Source organism: Halichoerus grypus, chromosome 8, assembly GCF_964656455.1.
Source record: "Halichoerus grypus chromosome 8, mHalGry1.hap1.1, whole genome shotgun sequence".
Taxonomy (NCBI): Eukaryota; Metazoa; Chordata; class Mammalia; order Carnivora; family Phocidae; genus Halichoerus; species Halichoerus grypus.
In genome coordinates, this window is record NC_135719.1 from 57,771,055 (window position 1) to 57,788,022 (window position 16,968).

At 36.8% G+C, this 16,968-nt stretch overlaps 1 protein-coding gene across 3 annotated transcripts in view; it reads left to right on the plus strand.

Annotated features, from left to right (window-relative positions):
- Nucleotides 1–15,764, plus strand: part of DNAAF4 (dynein axonemal assembly factor 4) — a 58,550-nt gene extending 42,786 nt beyond the window's left edge. For 2 of the 3 annotated variants that reach the window (XM_078079311.1, XM_036078264.2), the window contains exons 7-9: nt 12,308–12,461; nt 13,453–13,558; nt 14,295–15,764. In XM_078079311.1, the coding sequence (XP_077935437.1) occupies nt 12,308–12,461; nt 13,453–13,558; nt 14,295–14,404 (370 nt within the window). In that variant the 3' untranslated portion in view covers nt 14,405–15,764. The remainder of the gene's footprint in view (nt 1–12,307; nt 12,462–13,452; nt 13,559–14,294) is intronic. The other variant, XM_078079312.1, reaches the window with a different exon arrangement.
- Nucleotides 15,765–16,968: the final 1,204 nt, after the last annotated feature.

A 16,968-nucleotide genomic window follows, 5' to 3' on the forward strand; every position in this document is an offset into this window, starting at 1 on the left:
TTTGAATTCATATTTTGAGGCAGTTGTAGATGTTACTTATTATATTTCATTATATAGCATTGTATATTATTTTTCTATTGTTGCCATAACAATCTACCATAAACTTAGTGGCTTAAAATATCACAAATTTACTATCTGACAGTTTTAGAAGTCAAAAGTTCAAAATGGGTTTCATTGGGCTAAAATCAAGGTATCAGTTGTGTTCCTTCTAGAGCCTGTAGGGAAGAATCTATTTCCTTTCATTTTCTAGTTTTTAGGCTGCCTATATTCCTTGGCTTGTGGCCTCCAGCCAGCAATTGCATCACTCTAACCTCTGCTTCCATAATCCCATCTCCTTCTCTGACTCTGACTCTTCTGCTTCCCTCTTTCTTTTAGAAGGATCCTTGTGATTACATTAGTCTCATTTGCATAATCTCTTACCTCAAGACCTTAATTTAGGCACATCTGTGGAGTCCTTCCTGCCATGTCATAGGTTCTGAGGATTAGGATATGGACATCTTTTGGGGGGTGGAAGGTTTCCATTACCTGTCTACCACATGTCTATATTTTTCTTTTCTTATCTTTCCTGTGTTCTTTCTTGGTCTTTTCTCCTGTCTGTTACACCAGGGATTGATATGTGGGGTTGAACTGAAGTGACAGTTTTTCTGAAGGTCAGAGGCCTGGGCCTGACAGGTTGGTTTCTCTTACTTCCAGCATTAAAGCCCTACATGATCCTTCCTCCTCTTTCTTTCCTTCCCTCTCTCCCTTGCTCCTTCCCTCCCTTCCTCTCCATTTATTCAACCATTAAATAAACATCTATTGATTGCTTGCTATTTACCAGACTATAGGCTAGGCTCTGAGCTACAAAGATCAGTGGAGGAGACAGACATATACAAATAGTTATAATACTGTGTGGGAAGTACAATACATAGAAAAGAACAAGGTAAAATGAGAATACAGAAGAGGGGCACCTACCTTTAAAGGGAGGAAGGTAGGTTCAGAAAAAGCTTCATAGAGAATGTAGCCCCTGAGCTCCTCTTAATGATAAGTAGGAGTTTTAAGAGAAAGGGGAAAGAAAGGCATTCATTTCAAGTAGTGGAGACAATATGAACAAAAGCTCAAGAGACAAGAAATAGTGTCATATATAGGTCAGGAACTATGTGTGGTTTATTTTTTGCTAAAACATAAAATTTGAGGCTACGAGTAATGACAAATGAACTTAGAAAAATCATCAGGGGCCGCGTATGCTTGGTTAGGATTTTTTTTTTAACTTATTTTTTAATTCGAGTATAATTAACATACAGTGTTATATTAGTTTTAGGTGTACAATATAACTATTCAACATTTCTATGTTACTCAGTGCTCATCATGATAAGTTTATTTTTAATCACGTTCACCTATTTCACCCACCCCCCTGCCCACCTTCCCTCTGGCAGCTACCAGTTTGCTCATTCTATTTAAGAATCTGCATTTTTTTGGGGTGCCTGCATTTTTTAAGATTTTATTCTGTAAGGTGAGGGGGAAGAATGTGTTGCAGAAAACATGGCAAAGGCCTTGAACTGGCCTTGTTGTAGGTGTTGTTGTAGGGGTGGAGGGGAGGGAAACTTGAGAAATATTTAAGAGGTAAAATAGGCAGAACTTCTTGATTGATTTTTGGGGAGTAAGAGGAAGGAGTTCCCAGTCTCTAGTTTGAATGATTGATTGCGTGATGCCACCAGCTAAATTAGAGAATACAAGATGAGGGGCCAGTCAGGAGACAATGGAGGTTAAGTTCAGTTTTTAATATGTTGAGTTGAATATGTCTCTGGGCCAGTCTGGGTGACACTGTCCAGCAAGTTTGAACCCAGAGGAGAAGCCAGCACTATAGAAATAGATTTGGAGGTTATCAGCATTTATATTGTAGTTAAATTTATAAAAGTAAAAAAGTAACTGAGATATCCGCAGAGTGTGTAGACCAGGAGAGTAGTGGCCTGAGGATAACACTCCGTGACCTATCAACATTTAAAGGTCTTGCAAAAGAAAGGAGTACACAAAAATACTCCCAGAAGCCAATGGGGTAGAAAATTTAAAGAGTTTTTGTTTTGTGTTGTTTCCTTAAGAATATAAAAGATTTGAATAGATTTGGAGACAAGAGAAAGAAGAGATGATTGAAATCTCTCTGAGCAGAGTGGAGAAAAGTGGGTGAAAGCCAAAAATGGATGGATTGTCTTGATTTTCTTTCACTTTTCCTCTTTTTAAAAGTTGCATTCATTTTAAAATTTTATAATAACAAATATTTTTTTGGGGGAAGAAATTTTCACGGCACATATTAAATGAAAGTCCCTTTTTTTTCACCCATTCTACTTGGCCAACTGCTTGCACTGCCCCCCAGCTCTAACATTCTGTCATTTCTGTAATTGCATTTGCTTATCTCTAAACTGCTATTGTCAGGATCATAGTTAATATGTTCATTGCTTGTGATGGTTTACAAGAGCTTTTGTGTTTTATACTATCTCATTAAGTCCTCACAACTGTAGTTGGGCAGGACCTACTACTTTTGCACTATTTAGCAAATGTTTGAGAAACTAGCAGCTATACACAAAATAGCTCGCTTAATTCCTATAACAATGTGACTAGTTGGATATTATTATTTTTATCCCCTTCTTACAAACATGGAAAACAGGACTAGAAGTTAAGAAAACATGGCTAAGGTGATGGTTAATAAGTAAAAAAATCAGGATTCAAGTCCAGGTCAGTATGATTAAAAACTTGTATTCTAACTACTGCTTATACTTCTCACAGATGAATAAAACCCACTTTCTGTCCTTGTATTCCAATTGTGAAGGCAGTCTAAGTGGTTTGGTTATGAATTGCTCCTCCTTGCAATCTGAGAATGCTGAAGCAAGCAAAGCTGAGTGGGCTGTCCTGCTGGATTGATTACTTTGCTCTAGAAAATGTTGATAGATTGACTTGGAATAGACAGAGATACTTCATTTTCTGAGACTGGAGGAAAGAAAGTGAAGACAAGTATGGACCTAGATAAGGGAAATTGACTAGTGAATACTGTTGGCCTTGCCAGGTTGGAGAACATGAATTTATAGAGATGTCAGTACAGCTGTGTGATTTATCTCCTATAGTGTTTAGTCTTTTGGATTTAAGAATAGATCTTTGGGCCAGAGTGGGATTTTTAACTGACAAGTACTGTAAAAGACCAGTAGTGCAAGGGACCAGATTGCTCATTGAAAAATAGCTCAGATATTTAGCCATGAAGTCCAGGCTGAGTTAGAAAGGAAGAAATGCCATGAGGGGCCCAGCGGACTGAGAGAAATTGGAGCAATTAAGAAATTAGACGGAGGCCAGTGTGTGACCCTGGGAGTGGGTAGCAAAAGTACAGTTGAAAGGAAGATATGCTGAGTTAAGGAGTTCCAGGTATTTCAAGAATAAATTGATAAATTGGTCATATGCATAAACCTTAGAATCTTCTGGAATCATGGCAGAAGTTGGGATAGAGACAGATGCTGGGAACCAGGTTTCTCAAAGTCCTTAATGAATATGAGAAGGGTGATTTTAAAAAGCCAGTAGACAACAGTGACTAGATGGCTATAGGGCAAAGATGTCAGGAGTCCCAAAGGACAAGGCCTTCTATATAAAGAGAGAGTAACAGCTTGGATCTAGCAGAAGCAAGCCCTGACAATGCCAGTTCCTGCAGTTCCACCCCCTCAAATCCCTGAGGTGGGGAGTTGGGTGGAGGGGTATTTAGTGGGGAGGGTGGCAGAGATTAGCACTGCCCTCAGGGCAGAGCCAGGTTTATTTTAGAAAGGATTTTGTGGAAAAGTTGAGGGTATAGGGAAGGACTGGGAGGTGGAGTCTATTATGGCAGAACTAGGAATAAGAAAGTATGAAGGAGGAGCACCTGGCTGGCACAGTCGGTAGAGCATGGGACTCTTGATCTCAGGGTCATGAGTTCAAGCCCCACAGTGGGCATGGAGATTACTTAAAAAAAAAAAAAAATGCAAAGGAGTAGAGGGGGATGGGAGTAGGAAAGGCCAGAAACATGAAGACAAGGGAGAAGTGTGCTTTTAGATCAGTGCTCAAAGGTAACGAGGTTGAGTGAAATGGTGAGACAGTCCTTTGGTACAGGTGTTATGATGCTGGGACTAAAGGTCCTAGACAGTGTTGGTCTGGTCTTATTTCTGATACACTAAAGATGTGATTTGGATTTAAGCGTAGAAAGGGCTGGGGCACATGGGTGGCTCAGTCGGTTAAGTGTCTGCCTTTGGGCTCAGGTCATGATCCCGGGGCCTTGGATCGAGCCCCACATCTGGCTTCCTGCCCAGTGGAGAGTCTGCTTCTCCCTCTGCCCCTCCCCCTTCTTGTGCTCATGCTCTCTCTCTCAAATAAATAAATAAAATCTTAAAAAAAAAAAAAAAAGAGTAAAAGGGAAGATAAGATTTTTGAGCCAGGGTTGGAATTTTGACTAAGAGCAGCAAAAGTGTGTGTGTGTGTGTGTTAAAATAAAATTAAAAATTTAAAAAATTAAAACATAGAAATAAAATTGCTGGCAAAAACAACAAATTGGCAGCAACCCTAGTGCAAAAGTATACTTTGCAGCAGTCAGACATGGTAGATTGTCATTACTTTCAGCCTCTTTTGTTTATATACCATTTTGCCTTACTACCTCCAATTAGATAGAAAAAGAAAGAGACGTAAAATAAGAGGACCAGAGAAAGAGTGTTGAAAATGAGGAGAGATGGAAGAAAACTTGGTAACTAATAACACCCAGAGAAATAGAGCAAAGTACGGTTAATCATAGTGCCAAGTACAAATACATAAAAGGAAAGGTAAGACTTATTAGAATTGTATCCTCACTAGCAATGTAATGCAGTACAAAGGATAGAAATAGACATAATAGAACTGATTCAGAAGTAGAGTGTTGAACTTAAGCCAAAGGATGAAATACTTTCATCTCTGGAGGCTTTGTTTCATGATAGCCTTCTATATTTACACAGGTGAAAATAGTCCAACTGTTCTTACTATGCTAAAACCCATGGGACACTTGTTTCACAAAAGGGTAGAGGTGGGCAAACCTTTCAAAAGAGCAATAGCTTCTTCATTTTTCTCTGCCTACCCTTCCACTGCTGTGTCTTAGTTTTAAATGCCAAATCTCTACCTTTTGGGAGAATAAGTAAGCTTAGGTAATTTTATTTGCTCATGAAAGCATTTTACCTTTTCCAATTAACCTTATGTACCAAACAGCTTTTTACTGAGAATATCTCACATAAAACAGAGTCTAGATGCTCTAATTTAGATATGTGCATGGTATGATGTTATTTAACAGGCTTACATGACTCAGAATCTGTAAATAACTTTAATAGCTACCCTTCTAGACACCTGTAATCATATAAAGTCAATGGACCATTGTTCTGTGTCACTGACATTGCTCTGTGCTTGGTTTTTAGCGTAAGTTTTTTGGACTCTGTCTTAACTTCAGACTTAAATCCCTTCTTTTCCTACCCTAAGGCCACTTGAATCCCTTCTGCATACCTCACTCTCTACAGCAGTCTAATGTTACATAGGAGGGAATTAAGGATATATTATTCTACAATCTAGTTCCCAGCATCATATTGCTATTATTATAGCATACATCTAAATACATCTAAATTTTCTTTTCTTTCCTTTTCTCTTCTCTTCTCTTCTTTTCTTTGTATGTGGGGCTTGAACTCATGACGCTGAGATCAAGACCTGAGCTGCAATCAAGAGTCAGATGCCTAACCCACTGAGCCACCTAGGTGCCCCCTGAATTTTCTTTTTATTCTTTTGGCCTAAGTGCCAGATTTTGTAGCTGCCTAGTACCCCAGTCCTTTTAAGATTGGAGATCTGGGGCGCCTGGGTGGCTCAGTTGGTTAAGCGACTGCCTTCGGCTCAGGTCATGATCCTGGAGTCCCGGGATCGAGTCCCACATCGGGCTCCCTGCTCAGCAGGGGGTCTGCTTCTCCCTCTGACCTTCCCCCCTCTCATGCACTCTCTATCTCATTCTCTCTCTCAAATAAATAAATAAAAATCTTAAAAAAAAAAAGATTGGAGATCTGTTTTGCTTTTGTTTTTCCTTTTGCTACCAGCCTAATTCTACTTCTGAACCCCATCTTTGTTTATAAGACCCTGCTGACAGACTAACCTAGTCTGCCCGTCTATATTTCTGCTTGTTGTTTGTGTATGTTCTGTGGTTGGATTCTATCTGCCTGTCCGGATGTCCTTTTACTTCATGTTGGACTTTTTGTTGCTGATTATTGATCATCTCCTCCCAACACAGTATACAGTTCTACTTGCCAAACTGAATTGCTTTCTAATTCTTAGGTTTGGGTCCATGCCCTGGCAAGAACTATGAAGGGTTAGCCTACCACAGTTTCATGGATACAGGGGAGAAGACAGGAGACTCATGGGTCAGAGACAAAGGACTATTATTCAAGGCACAGCAAGAGTGTGAGCTTCACGTTGTTTCCCTTCGCTCCTCAAGTCCCACAAGGCCAATGCAAAGGCAGGCCCAGGTTTGAACCACAGCTCAGAACACCATATTTAAGGAACACCATTTTTTCATTTACTTTTACTTATTTTAGAGTGTGTGTGTGTGAGAGAGAGAGAGAGCGGGGATGGGGGAGGGTGGGAAGAGCAGAGGAGGAGGGATAGGGACAAGGAGACTCTGCGCTGAGCAGGAGCCCGACATGGGGCTCAATTCCAGGACCCCAAGATCATGACCTGAGCCGAAATCAAGAGTCAGATGCTTATCTGACTGAGCCACCCAGGTGCCCCCAAGGAACACAATTTTTTATAAGAGGATTGTAAGCAAACATGTCGAACTTTTGCCCCACAAGGAGATACTATCTTTTTTTCATACTGAACAGTAAATAAATCTGTTCTTTGCCCCAGAGGAAGACACTATCTCTATTTTCCAAGGCTGTGTGCTATACAAACATCTTTGAAAAGATTGTCCCAATTAAAAGCTGACCGTGCATCTGACCTAAGACATGCATGAACATAAGATTCCCATGGAGAATCATCTCCCAACAGCCCTTTGCACCTGCCTACTTTCAGGACAGATTTGCCAAATCTGCCTTGCTCTGCTGCATTTTAAAAACTCTGTTTCTGGAGATAAGACACTTTTCTTATACTGCTACCTTTTGCCTGACTTAAAGAAGTTTAGAATCCATATTCCAAGATGACTTCTTTGAGGTAATTATCATTTTGTTCAGTTGCTTGTTTGTATGCATTTTATAGCCCATAATATTCTGTTGCAATACAGTACCTGTTATGGCCTAACTTGTCATTTTGTTTATTATGTAGTTTCCTCTTTCTGTTTCCATCGTGAGTGCTAAATTGTACTGCTTGACGTGCCTTCACTAAGGCATGCTGATACTCAGCTTTAAAAGCTCTCGAGATACCCAGGAATGTTTTCTATGAGATGCTGAAAGAGACAAGGACTTTTAAAGTCCTTTCAGGGGCAGGTGGCTCTTACAGTTCTTACTGACCACACAACAGAGCTATTCTGTCTTCTGTTGGAATCGTGTATTGCTCCTGCCCCTATTGCTGTGGCTAAGCCCTACTACTTCTGATTTCTCCTAGCTTTCTCCTGCCCTTTTCTTCACTGCTCTCCACAGTGCTTCTTTCCTATCAGTCCTGCCTCTGGTTGCTTCTCCCACACTCAACTCTTGTACAAAATCTTTGGCCCTTTTGGCCATTGCAAATCAGAATGTTTCTTTCTTTATGAAGGCACACCAGTCAGTCCTATCATAAAAATGACAGGGATGTTTGCAATTGTCCATGACTCTTTTGTTCTCACTGTACATACAGTATAATAAGCACCCAGTATGTGTTGAATTAATGAGTACTTTTGCAGAATTCTTTTCATTGACATTGCCTTATTTGGAACATTAGGGGAGGCTTCATGGTTATTAACTTCTCTATTTAAATTTGGTGTGCAAAGGTTACTGCCTTCTAGATACAGGTTTAATTTTTTTTCCCCTTTCCTTTTGAAATTTGGCTATTTCCTAGTTCAAAATCACTCTGAAAGCCATCAGGCAAATTTTTGGTTGTTTGTAGTAGCATCGAACTTAAAAGAATTTGGATTTATATTTAATATGTACATGTAAACATTAAAAATATTTTAATACTTCATATTTCTTGCTATTATGCCTTCTACAGAGGTTCTTTTAGTAATTTTCATTGTAAACTCTTTTTCCCTTAGGACCTGGGAGAATTTTTCTGACAAAACTGTTACATTGTAAAACTAATGTTAAAGATGAAAAATGGAACTGTTCTTCATTTATTTTTAAATTTTTTAAATTTTTTATTTTTAATTTTTTTTGAGGGAGGAGGGGCTGAGGGAGAGGAAAGAGAATCTGAAGCAGGCTCCATGCCCAGTGTGGAGCCTGATGTGGGCTCACTCCCACAACCCTGAGATCCTGACCTGAGCCGAAATCAAGAGACAGACACTTAACCAACTGAGCCACCCAGGTGCCCCCAAAATGGAGCTGTTCTTCAAATGTGTATGTTAATATAAGATTTGTACAGACATATAGACCAGTGGAATAGGTAGTCCAGAAATAGCCCTCCCTTCTATGATCAAATGATTTTCAACAATTATTCAATGTAGAAAGGATAGTCTTTTTAATACATGGTGATGAGAAAACTGGAAATTCATATAAAAAAGAATGAAGTTGGACCCTTACTTAACATCTTATATAAAAATTAACTCAAAATATATCAAAGACCTAAACATAAGAGCTAAAACTATGAAATTCTTAGAATAAAACACAGAGTACATCATGACATAGGATTTGGCAGTATTTCTTAGATGTGACATCAAAAGCATCAGGGTGCCTGGTGGCTCAGTTGGTTAAATGTCTGACTCTTGATTTTGGGTCAGGTTGTGATCTCAGGGTCATGAGATCGAGCCTTGAGTGGGTCTCTGTGCTTGGCAGGGAGTATGCTTGAGATTTTTTTCTCTCCCTCTCCCTCTGCCCTTCCCCTGTCCCTGCTCACACACATTCTCTCTCTTTCTCTCTCTAAAAATAAAAAAAAAAATTTTAAAAAGCACAGGCAACAAAAGAAAAATAGGTTAATTGAAATGCATCAAAATTAAAAACTTTTGTGCATGAAAGACACTATTAACAGAATGAAAAGACAACCTATGGAATGGAGAAAATATTTGTAAATCATATATCTGATAAAGGGTTAATATCCAGACTATATATAAAGAACTTCTGTGGGGCCCCTGGGTGGTGTAGTCCATTAAGCATCCCACTCTTAGTTTCAGCTCAGGGCTCATCTCAGTGTCGTGAGATCGAGCCCCCCGACGGCTCTGTGCTCAGTGGAGTCTGCATGGGTTACTCTCTCCGTCTCTCTCTGTCCCCTCCCTCAAATAAATAAATAAATCTTAAAGAAAAACCCAAAAACTTCTGCAACTCAACAAACAACCTTTTTAAAAAGTAGGCAAAGAAAATAAATAAATAAATAAAAATAGAAAGTAGGCAAAGGACTTAGACATTTCTCCAAAGAAGATATACAAATGGCAAAAGCACATGAAAAGATGTTGAATATCACTAATTATTTAGAAAATGCAAATAAAAATCACAATGGGATACTACTTTACACACATTACAATGGCTGTTATAAAAAACCCCCCAGAAATAACAAGTGTTGGTGAGCATGTGGAACAATTAGAATCCTTGAACATTGTTGGTGGGAATGTAAGATGGTACACAGTATGGAGGCTCCTCAAAAAATTAAAAATAGAATTACCATATGATCCAGCAATCCCACTTCAGGGTATATACACAAAAGAATTGAAAGCAGGGACACAAACAGGTATTTGTACACCCATGTTCATGGGAGCATTATTCACAATAGCCAGGAGGTGAAAGCAACCCAGGTGTCCATTGATGGATATTTTGGTAAACAAAATGTGGTATATCCATACAATAGAATATTACTCATCCTTTAAAAGGAAGAAACTGTCGTTACATGCTGCAACATGGATGCGCCTTGAGGACATTATGCTAAGTGAAATAAGCCAGTTACAAAAGGAAAAACACTGTATGATTCCACTTAAATGAGATACCTAGAGCAGTCAAATTCATAGAACAGAAAATAGAATGGTGGTTGTCAAAGATAGGAGGGAATGGGAAGTTAATGTTTAATGGGTACAGAGTTTCAGTTTCAGAAGATGAAAAAGTTCTGGAGATGGATATTGGTGATGGTTGCACAACAATGTAATTGTACTTAATGCCACTAAACTCTACATTTAAAAATGGTTAAAAATGGTGAGTTTTGTTACATATATTTTATCACAATTAAAAAAAAAAAAAGGCTTGTGGTAGACATTATCGGTTATCTAGCTGAAATGTATGGTCTCCCTTTATCCTTACTGGCTGAGACCTTATTTTGTTTAGGTGTGTAGAACTTACCCTTGTGACTTAGATGGGGACCCTATCCCAAATCCCAGGATAAATTCTGATTGACTTCAACAAATCAGCATTGTTTTCATTACACTGCTAGTGGGGTTTTTTGTTTGTGGTGGTGTTTTGTTTTTAGCCACATGTACAAAAATATTTATTGTAATGTTGTTTATAAAAGCAAAGTAGTGGCAAACAAAACCTCTAAATGTCCATCAGTAGGAGACTGGTTTCAGAAATCCTGGCACAAATTAGAGACTTCTTTGTAAAAATAATAACAACAACAACAAAAACTTTGTAAAAATAGTGTATCTCCATATTTCTTAATACAAAAAGATGATCATATTGTTGAATTTTTTTTAAATGCTCCAAAACAGCAATATGTAGTACTAAGGAGTAAAAGTGGGGAGAGAGAGATAGAGGGGGAGAGAGAGACTGGGGATTTTATTAAGACAAAATATTTTTTTAAGGGTAGGTACTTTTGGTCAGTGAGATGGGAAAGGAGGTGAACCGGGAGATTTCTGGGGAGTTTTCTTGCCCTTAAGGAGCATATGCCAGAAGATACTGTCCCATTTTCTTCTAATGAATATTGTGCTTGAAGATGGGACCTGAAATTATGCAGCCACCTTACACCCATGAGGAAAACCAGCCCTAGGATGAAGTAGCTGCTGAGTGCAGTAGAATGGAGAAATGAAAGGAACCTTGGGCCTTAGGATAACATCCTCAAGCTGCTGATTTCATTGGGCATGGAGGCTTTCCATGGTCTGGACTTTTTAAATGTGGACTTTTTAAATGTGAGATAATTTATTTCCTTACTTGTTTAAACCAGTTTGAATTGGGATTCTGTCTGTAACTTGCATTCAGAAATGTCCTGATATGAGGCACTTGAGAAACATAAACTGTTACCAGAGAATTAGCTTTTCCAGTTTGTGCGGGTTATTTTAAACTTGAGTCAGGCTTAGGTTAGATGTCACAGTAGTGTCATCTTCCCTTTTACTAATGATTTACCGGGTGCTTTTACTGCTGATGTCATCATGTTCTAGAACTATACCGTATGCGGTACAATCAACTGGAAATAAATACAAAGTGTTTTATGGTACTTCTTATATTTGGTATTTTCTATTTTCCTTATGTTTATGCATTTTTCAAAATTCTAAGAATTGTACATAAAAATAAACACTTTACATTTTAACTAAATCCTTTAACTATGTACATCTATTTGAAGAGAATTTTGGAAGATTTGATCTATTAGATGCTTTTGTTTGCAAGTAACCAAAAAAACCCAATTTAAACTGGCTGTATGTTAAAAGGAATTTATTGGCTTATATAACTAAAAAGCTAAAGGTATGTTGCATTTCAGGTGAGCTTGATATAGCAGCTTAACTGTATCACTAAGGACTCAGTTTCTGTCTGCCTTTTTATTTTTTTCATAATTCCATAGTATCAGCTTTATTCTAGTGCTGGCTGTTCCCATGGTGTTAAACGTGGTCACTAATAGTTTGGGCTGTGTGCTTTCTTCATTTGTATCCAGCAAGAGGAGTTTTCCCAATTTTTCATTCTCTAACTTTGGAAACAAAGTCATAGGCCTCATTCTGAATAGACCAATTTAGGTCATAAGCCTCTCCCGATTCATTCATTGTAGTCAAGAGGGTGGAAATATGCTTACTGGTTTAAACTACAGATGGGTACCCTTGGAGGTGGGGTTGAAGTCAGTCGCATTCAGATTACATGCTGATGTATGTGGAGGAAAGGTGAAGCTGGTGTAGCCTTGGAACGAAGTCCATTGTACAGGGAATAGAAAAGGAGGTAAGCCATCTCCTCTGCCAAATATCATTAGATATTATTTCTGTGTTTCTATTTCAATATTACATTGTTTTCCTTTTCTCTTTTTGTCTTATTAGCAAATTGTTTGCAAAAGAAAACTACTTGGCAGCTATTAATGCATACAATTTAGCCATAAGACTAAATAACAAGATTCCACTATTGTATTTGAATCGGGCTGCTTGCCACCTAAAACTAAAAAACTTACACAAGGCCATTGAAGATTCTTCTAAGGTATATAATTCTATTTATTTATATATGGTGTTTTAAAATTGTTATCCTCTTATTTATTGGTTTAAATGTTGCCCTTAATCTTTTATTTTTTAAGTTTATGTAATTGAGATGCAAGGATTTTAAGAGTCATCTTGTTAGTTATGTTTTTTTACTGAAAAAAAGATTTTTTTGAATTGACAAGAAACTGGTGTTTTTTTTGAGACTTCAAGGCACTATATTGCCTTGGTGTATCAGTTGAAGTTCACAAGGAAATTAATAAATGCTTGTCAGTTTGTGCTTACCCTTTATCTTATTAAAGTTTTGCAGACTTAATGAAAGGTTGAAGGAAGAAAACTTGTTTTTTTCTTATTATCACTACCACTTGCCTAGTAGAAGGATAGCTCTATAATTTCCCAATTTTCAGAGTAACCTAGTATATCCTAATTTTATTATTAATATCATGTCATTATCTTAAACTTCTAGTTTTTTCTCTTTTTTCCATGTCAGAATAATCTGTTTTAGGGGAAAATCATATGCAAATCTCTTATGTGGCTCCTTGAGATTGTGAAAATATGAAGGAAATAACCAGATCCTCATGCTTTGATCTCATTAAGCTATTAAAAGATCTGACAATATTTTTATGATCCAGTTTTCCTTCTACTAGCACAATTCTGTGCACAAATATTTATTGAGTGAATGAATGGGATAACCTAATTTGAATATGAAGACCTCCAATGTTCTTTAATCATTCCTGCTAATAAAGATAAAGCTGTAGAGGTTTCAAATGATAAACCAAATCATCACTTTGGGAGAAAGGGTATGAATCTTGTATAGGAACAATTGAACAAATCCTTAAATTGTTCAACACAAATGTAAGTATTTGATAAATTTCTGTGCCAGTTAAGTCAAAAATTTTGGTGGGTGAGGCTTGAGGCTTGTTTTAAAGTTAAGATTTTTATCATGTTTTTGCTCAAGTTTAAATTAGGAAATTGTCTTTCCCTTATCTTGTAAGGCACTAGAGTTATTGACACCACCTGTTGTAGATAATGCTAATGGAAGAATGAAGGCGTATATACGACGTGGGACTGCATTCTGTCAACTAGAATTGTACATAGAAGGTAAGAAATTAATAGAAATGTTTTAAGTTCTAAGTTATGCTCTGAGAAAAGTATCATTGGGATTATTTAAGATCATAACTTTTTAGGACTCCACTGTTTTATATTTTTAGCATTTAATATATTCTTTGCAATTTATCTGACAAAAAATGATTTTGAAGTATTTTAAAAATTTATTGTTGTGGAAGGCAGTTAAGACAAGATGTGAACAACACATTTAGGTGTAGGAAAATGCTGTAGTATCCAGACAACTTTTCTATGGAAAGATGTGTGATAAAGGATATGAATGAGTCACTTAAGATATGATGGAAATTTAAAATGAACTGCTTTGGTCATACAGACAGACACACACACAAGCTCAGAAACAAGTGATCTACCACAGTGTATGATCATTGCTTATGTTTGAGAGACTGTACTAAGTTTTGTTTCAGCCTCATGTGTATAGAAGCCACACATTTATTTTTTATTGTTTTTCATTTTTAACGTATTTAGGGACTTTTTGCAGTTACTCATGTTGCTCCAAAAGGCAAAATTTTTGTAGTAGTATTTTATCTTTAATGCTCTTCTTCCCACTACACTACATAGAGATACGTGTGTGAAAATGAAAATCTGATTTAAAACCTGATGCTTGTCCTGAACCACATTCTTAGTGGTTATTTTTATTAAAAAAAATCATCTAGATAACACAAGTATTTATAAAATATTAATTTTATCGACCATCATTGCTATATAAATATAGGCCTACAGGATTATGAAGCTGCGCTTAAGATTGATCCATCCAATAAAATTGTACAAAATGATGCTGAGAAGATTCGGAAGATAATTCAAGGAACAGAACTAAAATCTTAATGACTGCTGAAGCAACTAGGTATTGTACTAAGTATTGTTTTAAGTTTTTCAAAAAATAACTAGAGGCATTAGGAATCTTGGTAAATATTATGGCTGATTGTGCAGAATCACTTTCTTTTTCGTTCTTTAGTTCTGTAGAGGGCAAAACATTATAAATCTACAGAAAAATGAAACGTTTGATTTGAATGGTTTCTGAATAAGTAAATCAAATTAAGAATTATTTAATTCTTTGCTTCTTCAATACATGGATTAATTACATATATATTTTGTTGTTGTTGTTGCTGTTACTGAACTCAGCTTGCCCTTAAAACCAACAAAATATTTCTTGGTGTGATGAGTACTAGGACATTACTAATTCATTTCTGACAAGGTAAAATTTGAAAATAAAAGACCATGTTTATAATTTTTTAAATTAAATGTACTGCTTAATTGAATGGTTGACCTTAGTATAACCAGTACTGATGTTCACTTAGTATTCAATGCACAAAACCTTTACTTCTCCACCCTGTTGTGGGAGGGTAGACCAGTTCAACCTAGCAAAACAACTGTTTGGAAAACCCCTTTAAAAAAAAAAAAAAGATCTTATTCATTTATTTGAGAGAATGAGAGAGAGAGCACGAGCGGCAGGGAGGAAGGGCAAAGGGAGAGGGAGAAACAGACTCTCTGCTGAGCAGGGAGCCCAACTCAGGACTTGATCCTAGAATCCTAGGATCATGACCTGAACTGAAGGCAGACACTCAACCAACTGAGCCACCCAGGCACCCTGTTTAGGAAACCTTATTTTTGACTTTAACTATATGTAGTGTTCCCCAAAGCATGATCATATTTCATACTATCTGGTGAAGGTAAGTTTTCTAGTGAGATGTTTTCTAGTACCTTCAAGTATAACAGGAAAAAGACAGCAAAGGGTGAAATGTTAACACAGAATATTATGATACTGGCATTGGATTGTACCACCATTTGTGTTGTACCATAGTGATGATGCAAGCATTAAACAAAAACAGTACAGCTTCCCTTTTGTATATAGTAGTTATCACAATTGTCTGATTATATTTAGAGGATTTTTAGAAAAACAAAACACAATTTTTAGGAATAAGTTTTTACAGTATTTGGTCATCTGATGTCATTCAAATGGACCATAAAACAGCTTCAGTCCTCTTCTTTTTTTTAACACAATACTTTTTTTGAATGTGTAAGGGTATCCTAGTTCAGCAATCTTGAGACTTACTTTTATAAAGCAACCTTAGATAACTTACATAGCAGCCTTGTCCAGTTATTAGACTTTCTAATAAGGCAGGATTGCTTTTTCTTATGGTTTGTTTGTTTTTATTTTTTAAAAAATAAATGTTACCACAATAAAGATGGGTCTCATTGTATGTCAAATACCAGTTTGATATTCAAAATATGTTAACCAACCTAGTGCTTCTTCAGGTTCTTCCTATTACCATCCTCCGCTTACCACCTCCCCAATAGCTGCCCTAAGGGCGAAAGATCTATCCTTAGAGGAAAGAAGGGATAGTCTTAACTAGTTATTTATTAATATGACAAATTTGTATTCACGAAATACTTGACCTCTTTTGAGCAATCTCCTGTTGTTTGCAAGGGACTTTTTGTCTTAAATTGAAGTAGTGATAGAGTTGAAATATTGATACAACACTCCCATCTCCTTTATGATGAAAACACACCTCCCAAATAATAGTGCTAATTATTATTAAGGCCCTGAATAAAAGATAAGAAAACAATTCTTATGGTAGTCCCTTAGTTTTTTTTATAGTGTCAATTATTTGATTGAAATTAATTTCAAGATACCAAGTGGATAATAAGCTAAATGTAGCTGTTACAGAAATAAACTGAATGGATCTTTAATCTCCTACTACTGTGTGATTACCATACATAAATACACAGTATACCTATTTTTTAATAAAGACAACTTTTTGACAAATTTGGCTATGAATAAATATCAAACTATATCAAAATATTGGTTACAAAGGAAAGATCATGACTAGCCCATTTTTGTAATGGATGCTTTATAGGAATAATTATTGTTAGACTTAATTTAAAAAAAGAATATTTTCTAATATTCCACTTGCCCTTTGACTGATAGTCACTTGAGAGTCAGCTAGGGTAGATGGGTAACTAGTTTCACAGAACCTGTCTTTAGCTCATTAAAGTGCTTAAGCATTTTATGAGGAATGCTCATTTCTTTCCTCCCAGAAAGAGGTTTGTGTGTTACATCAAGCAAAAATGGTTTGTCCCAGACCAGGTTTGGTATAATTTTTCTTTTATACATTTTAGCTCTTTACTGACAGAAGTAAAAATATTACTCCTAATAGATAAATGCTATCTAAGAGCTAAATGGAAAGTAAACACATATGTTTAGTTAAACATATCCTGTCCTGGTTTCCTAGAGTAAAGGAAAACTAGAGCTAGACAGTAGTTAGAGTAGTAAAAACAGATTTCACTTGGGAACTATTGCAGTATAGGAAAAGAGACCCCTGTATAGAACTGGGGTCAGTTCCTAATATAGCATGGACAATGAACAAGTGGTGATTTATAGGTAAGGA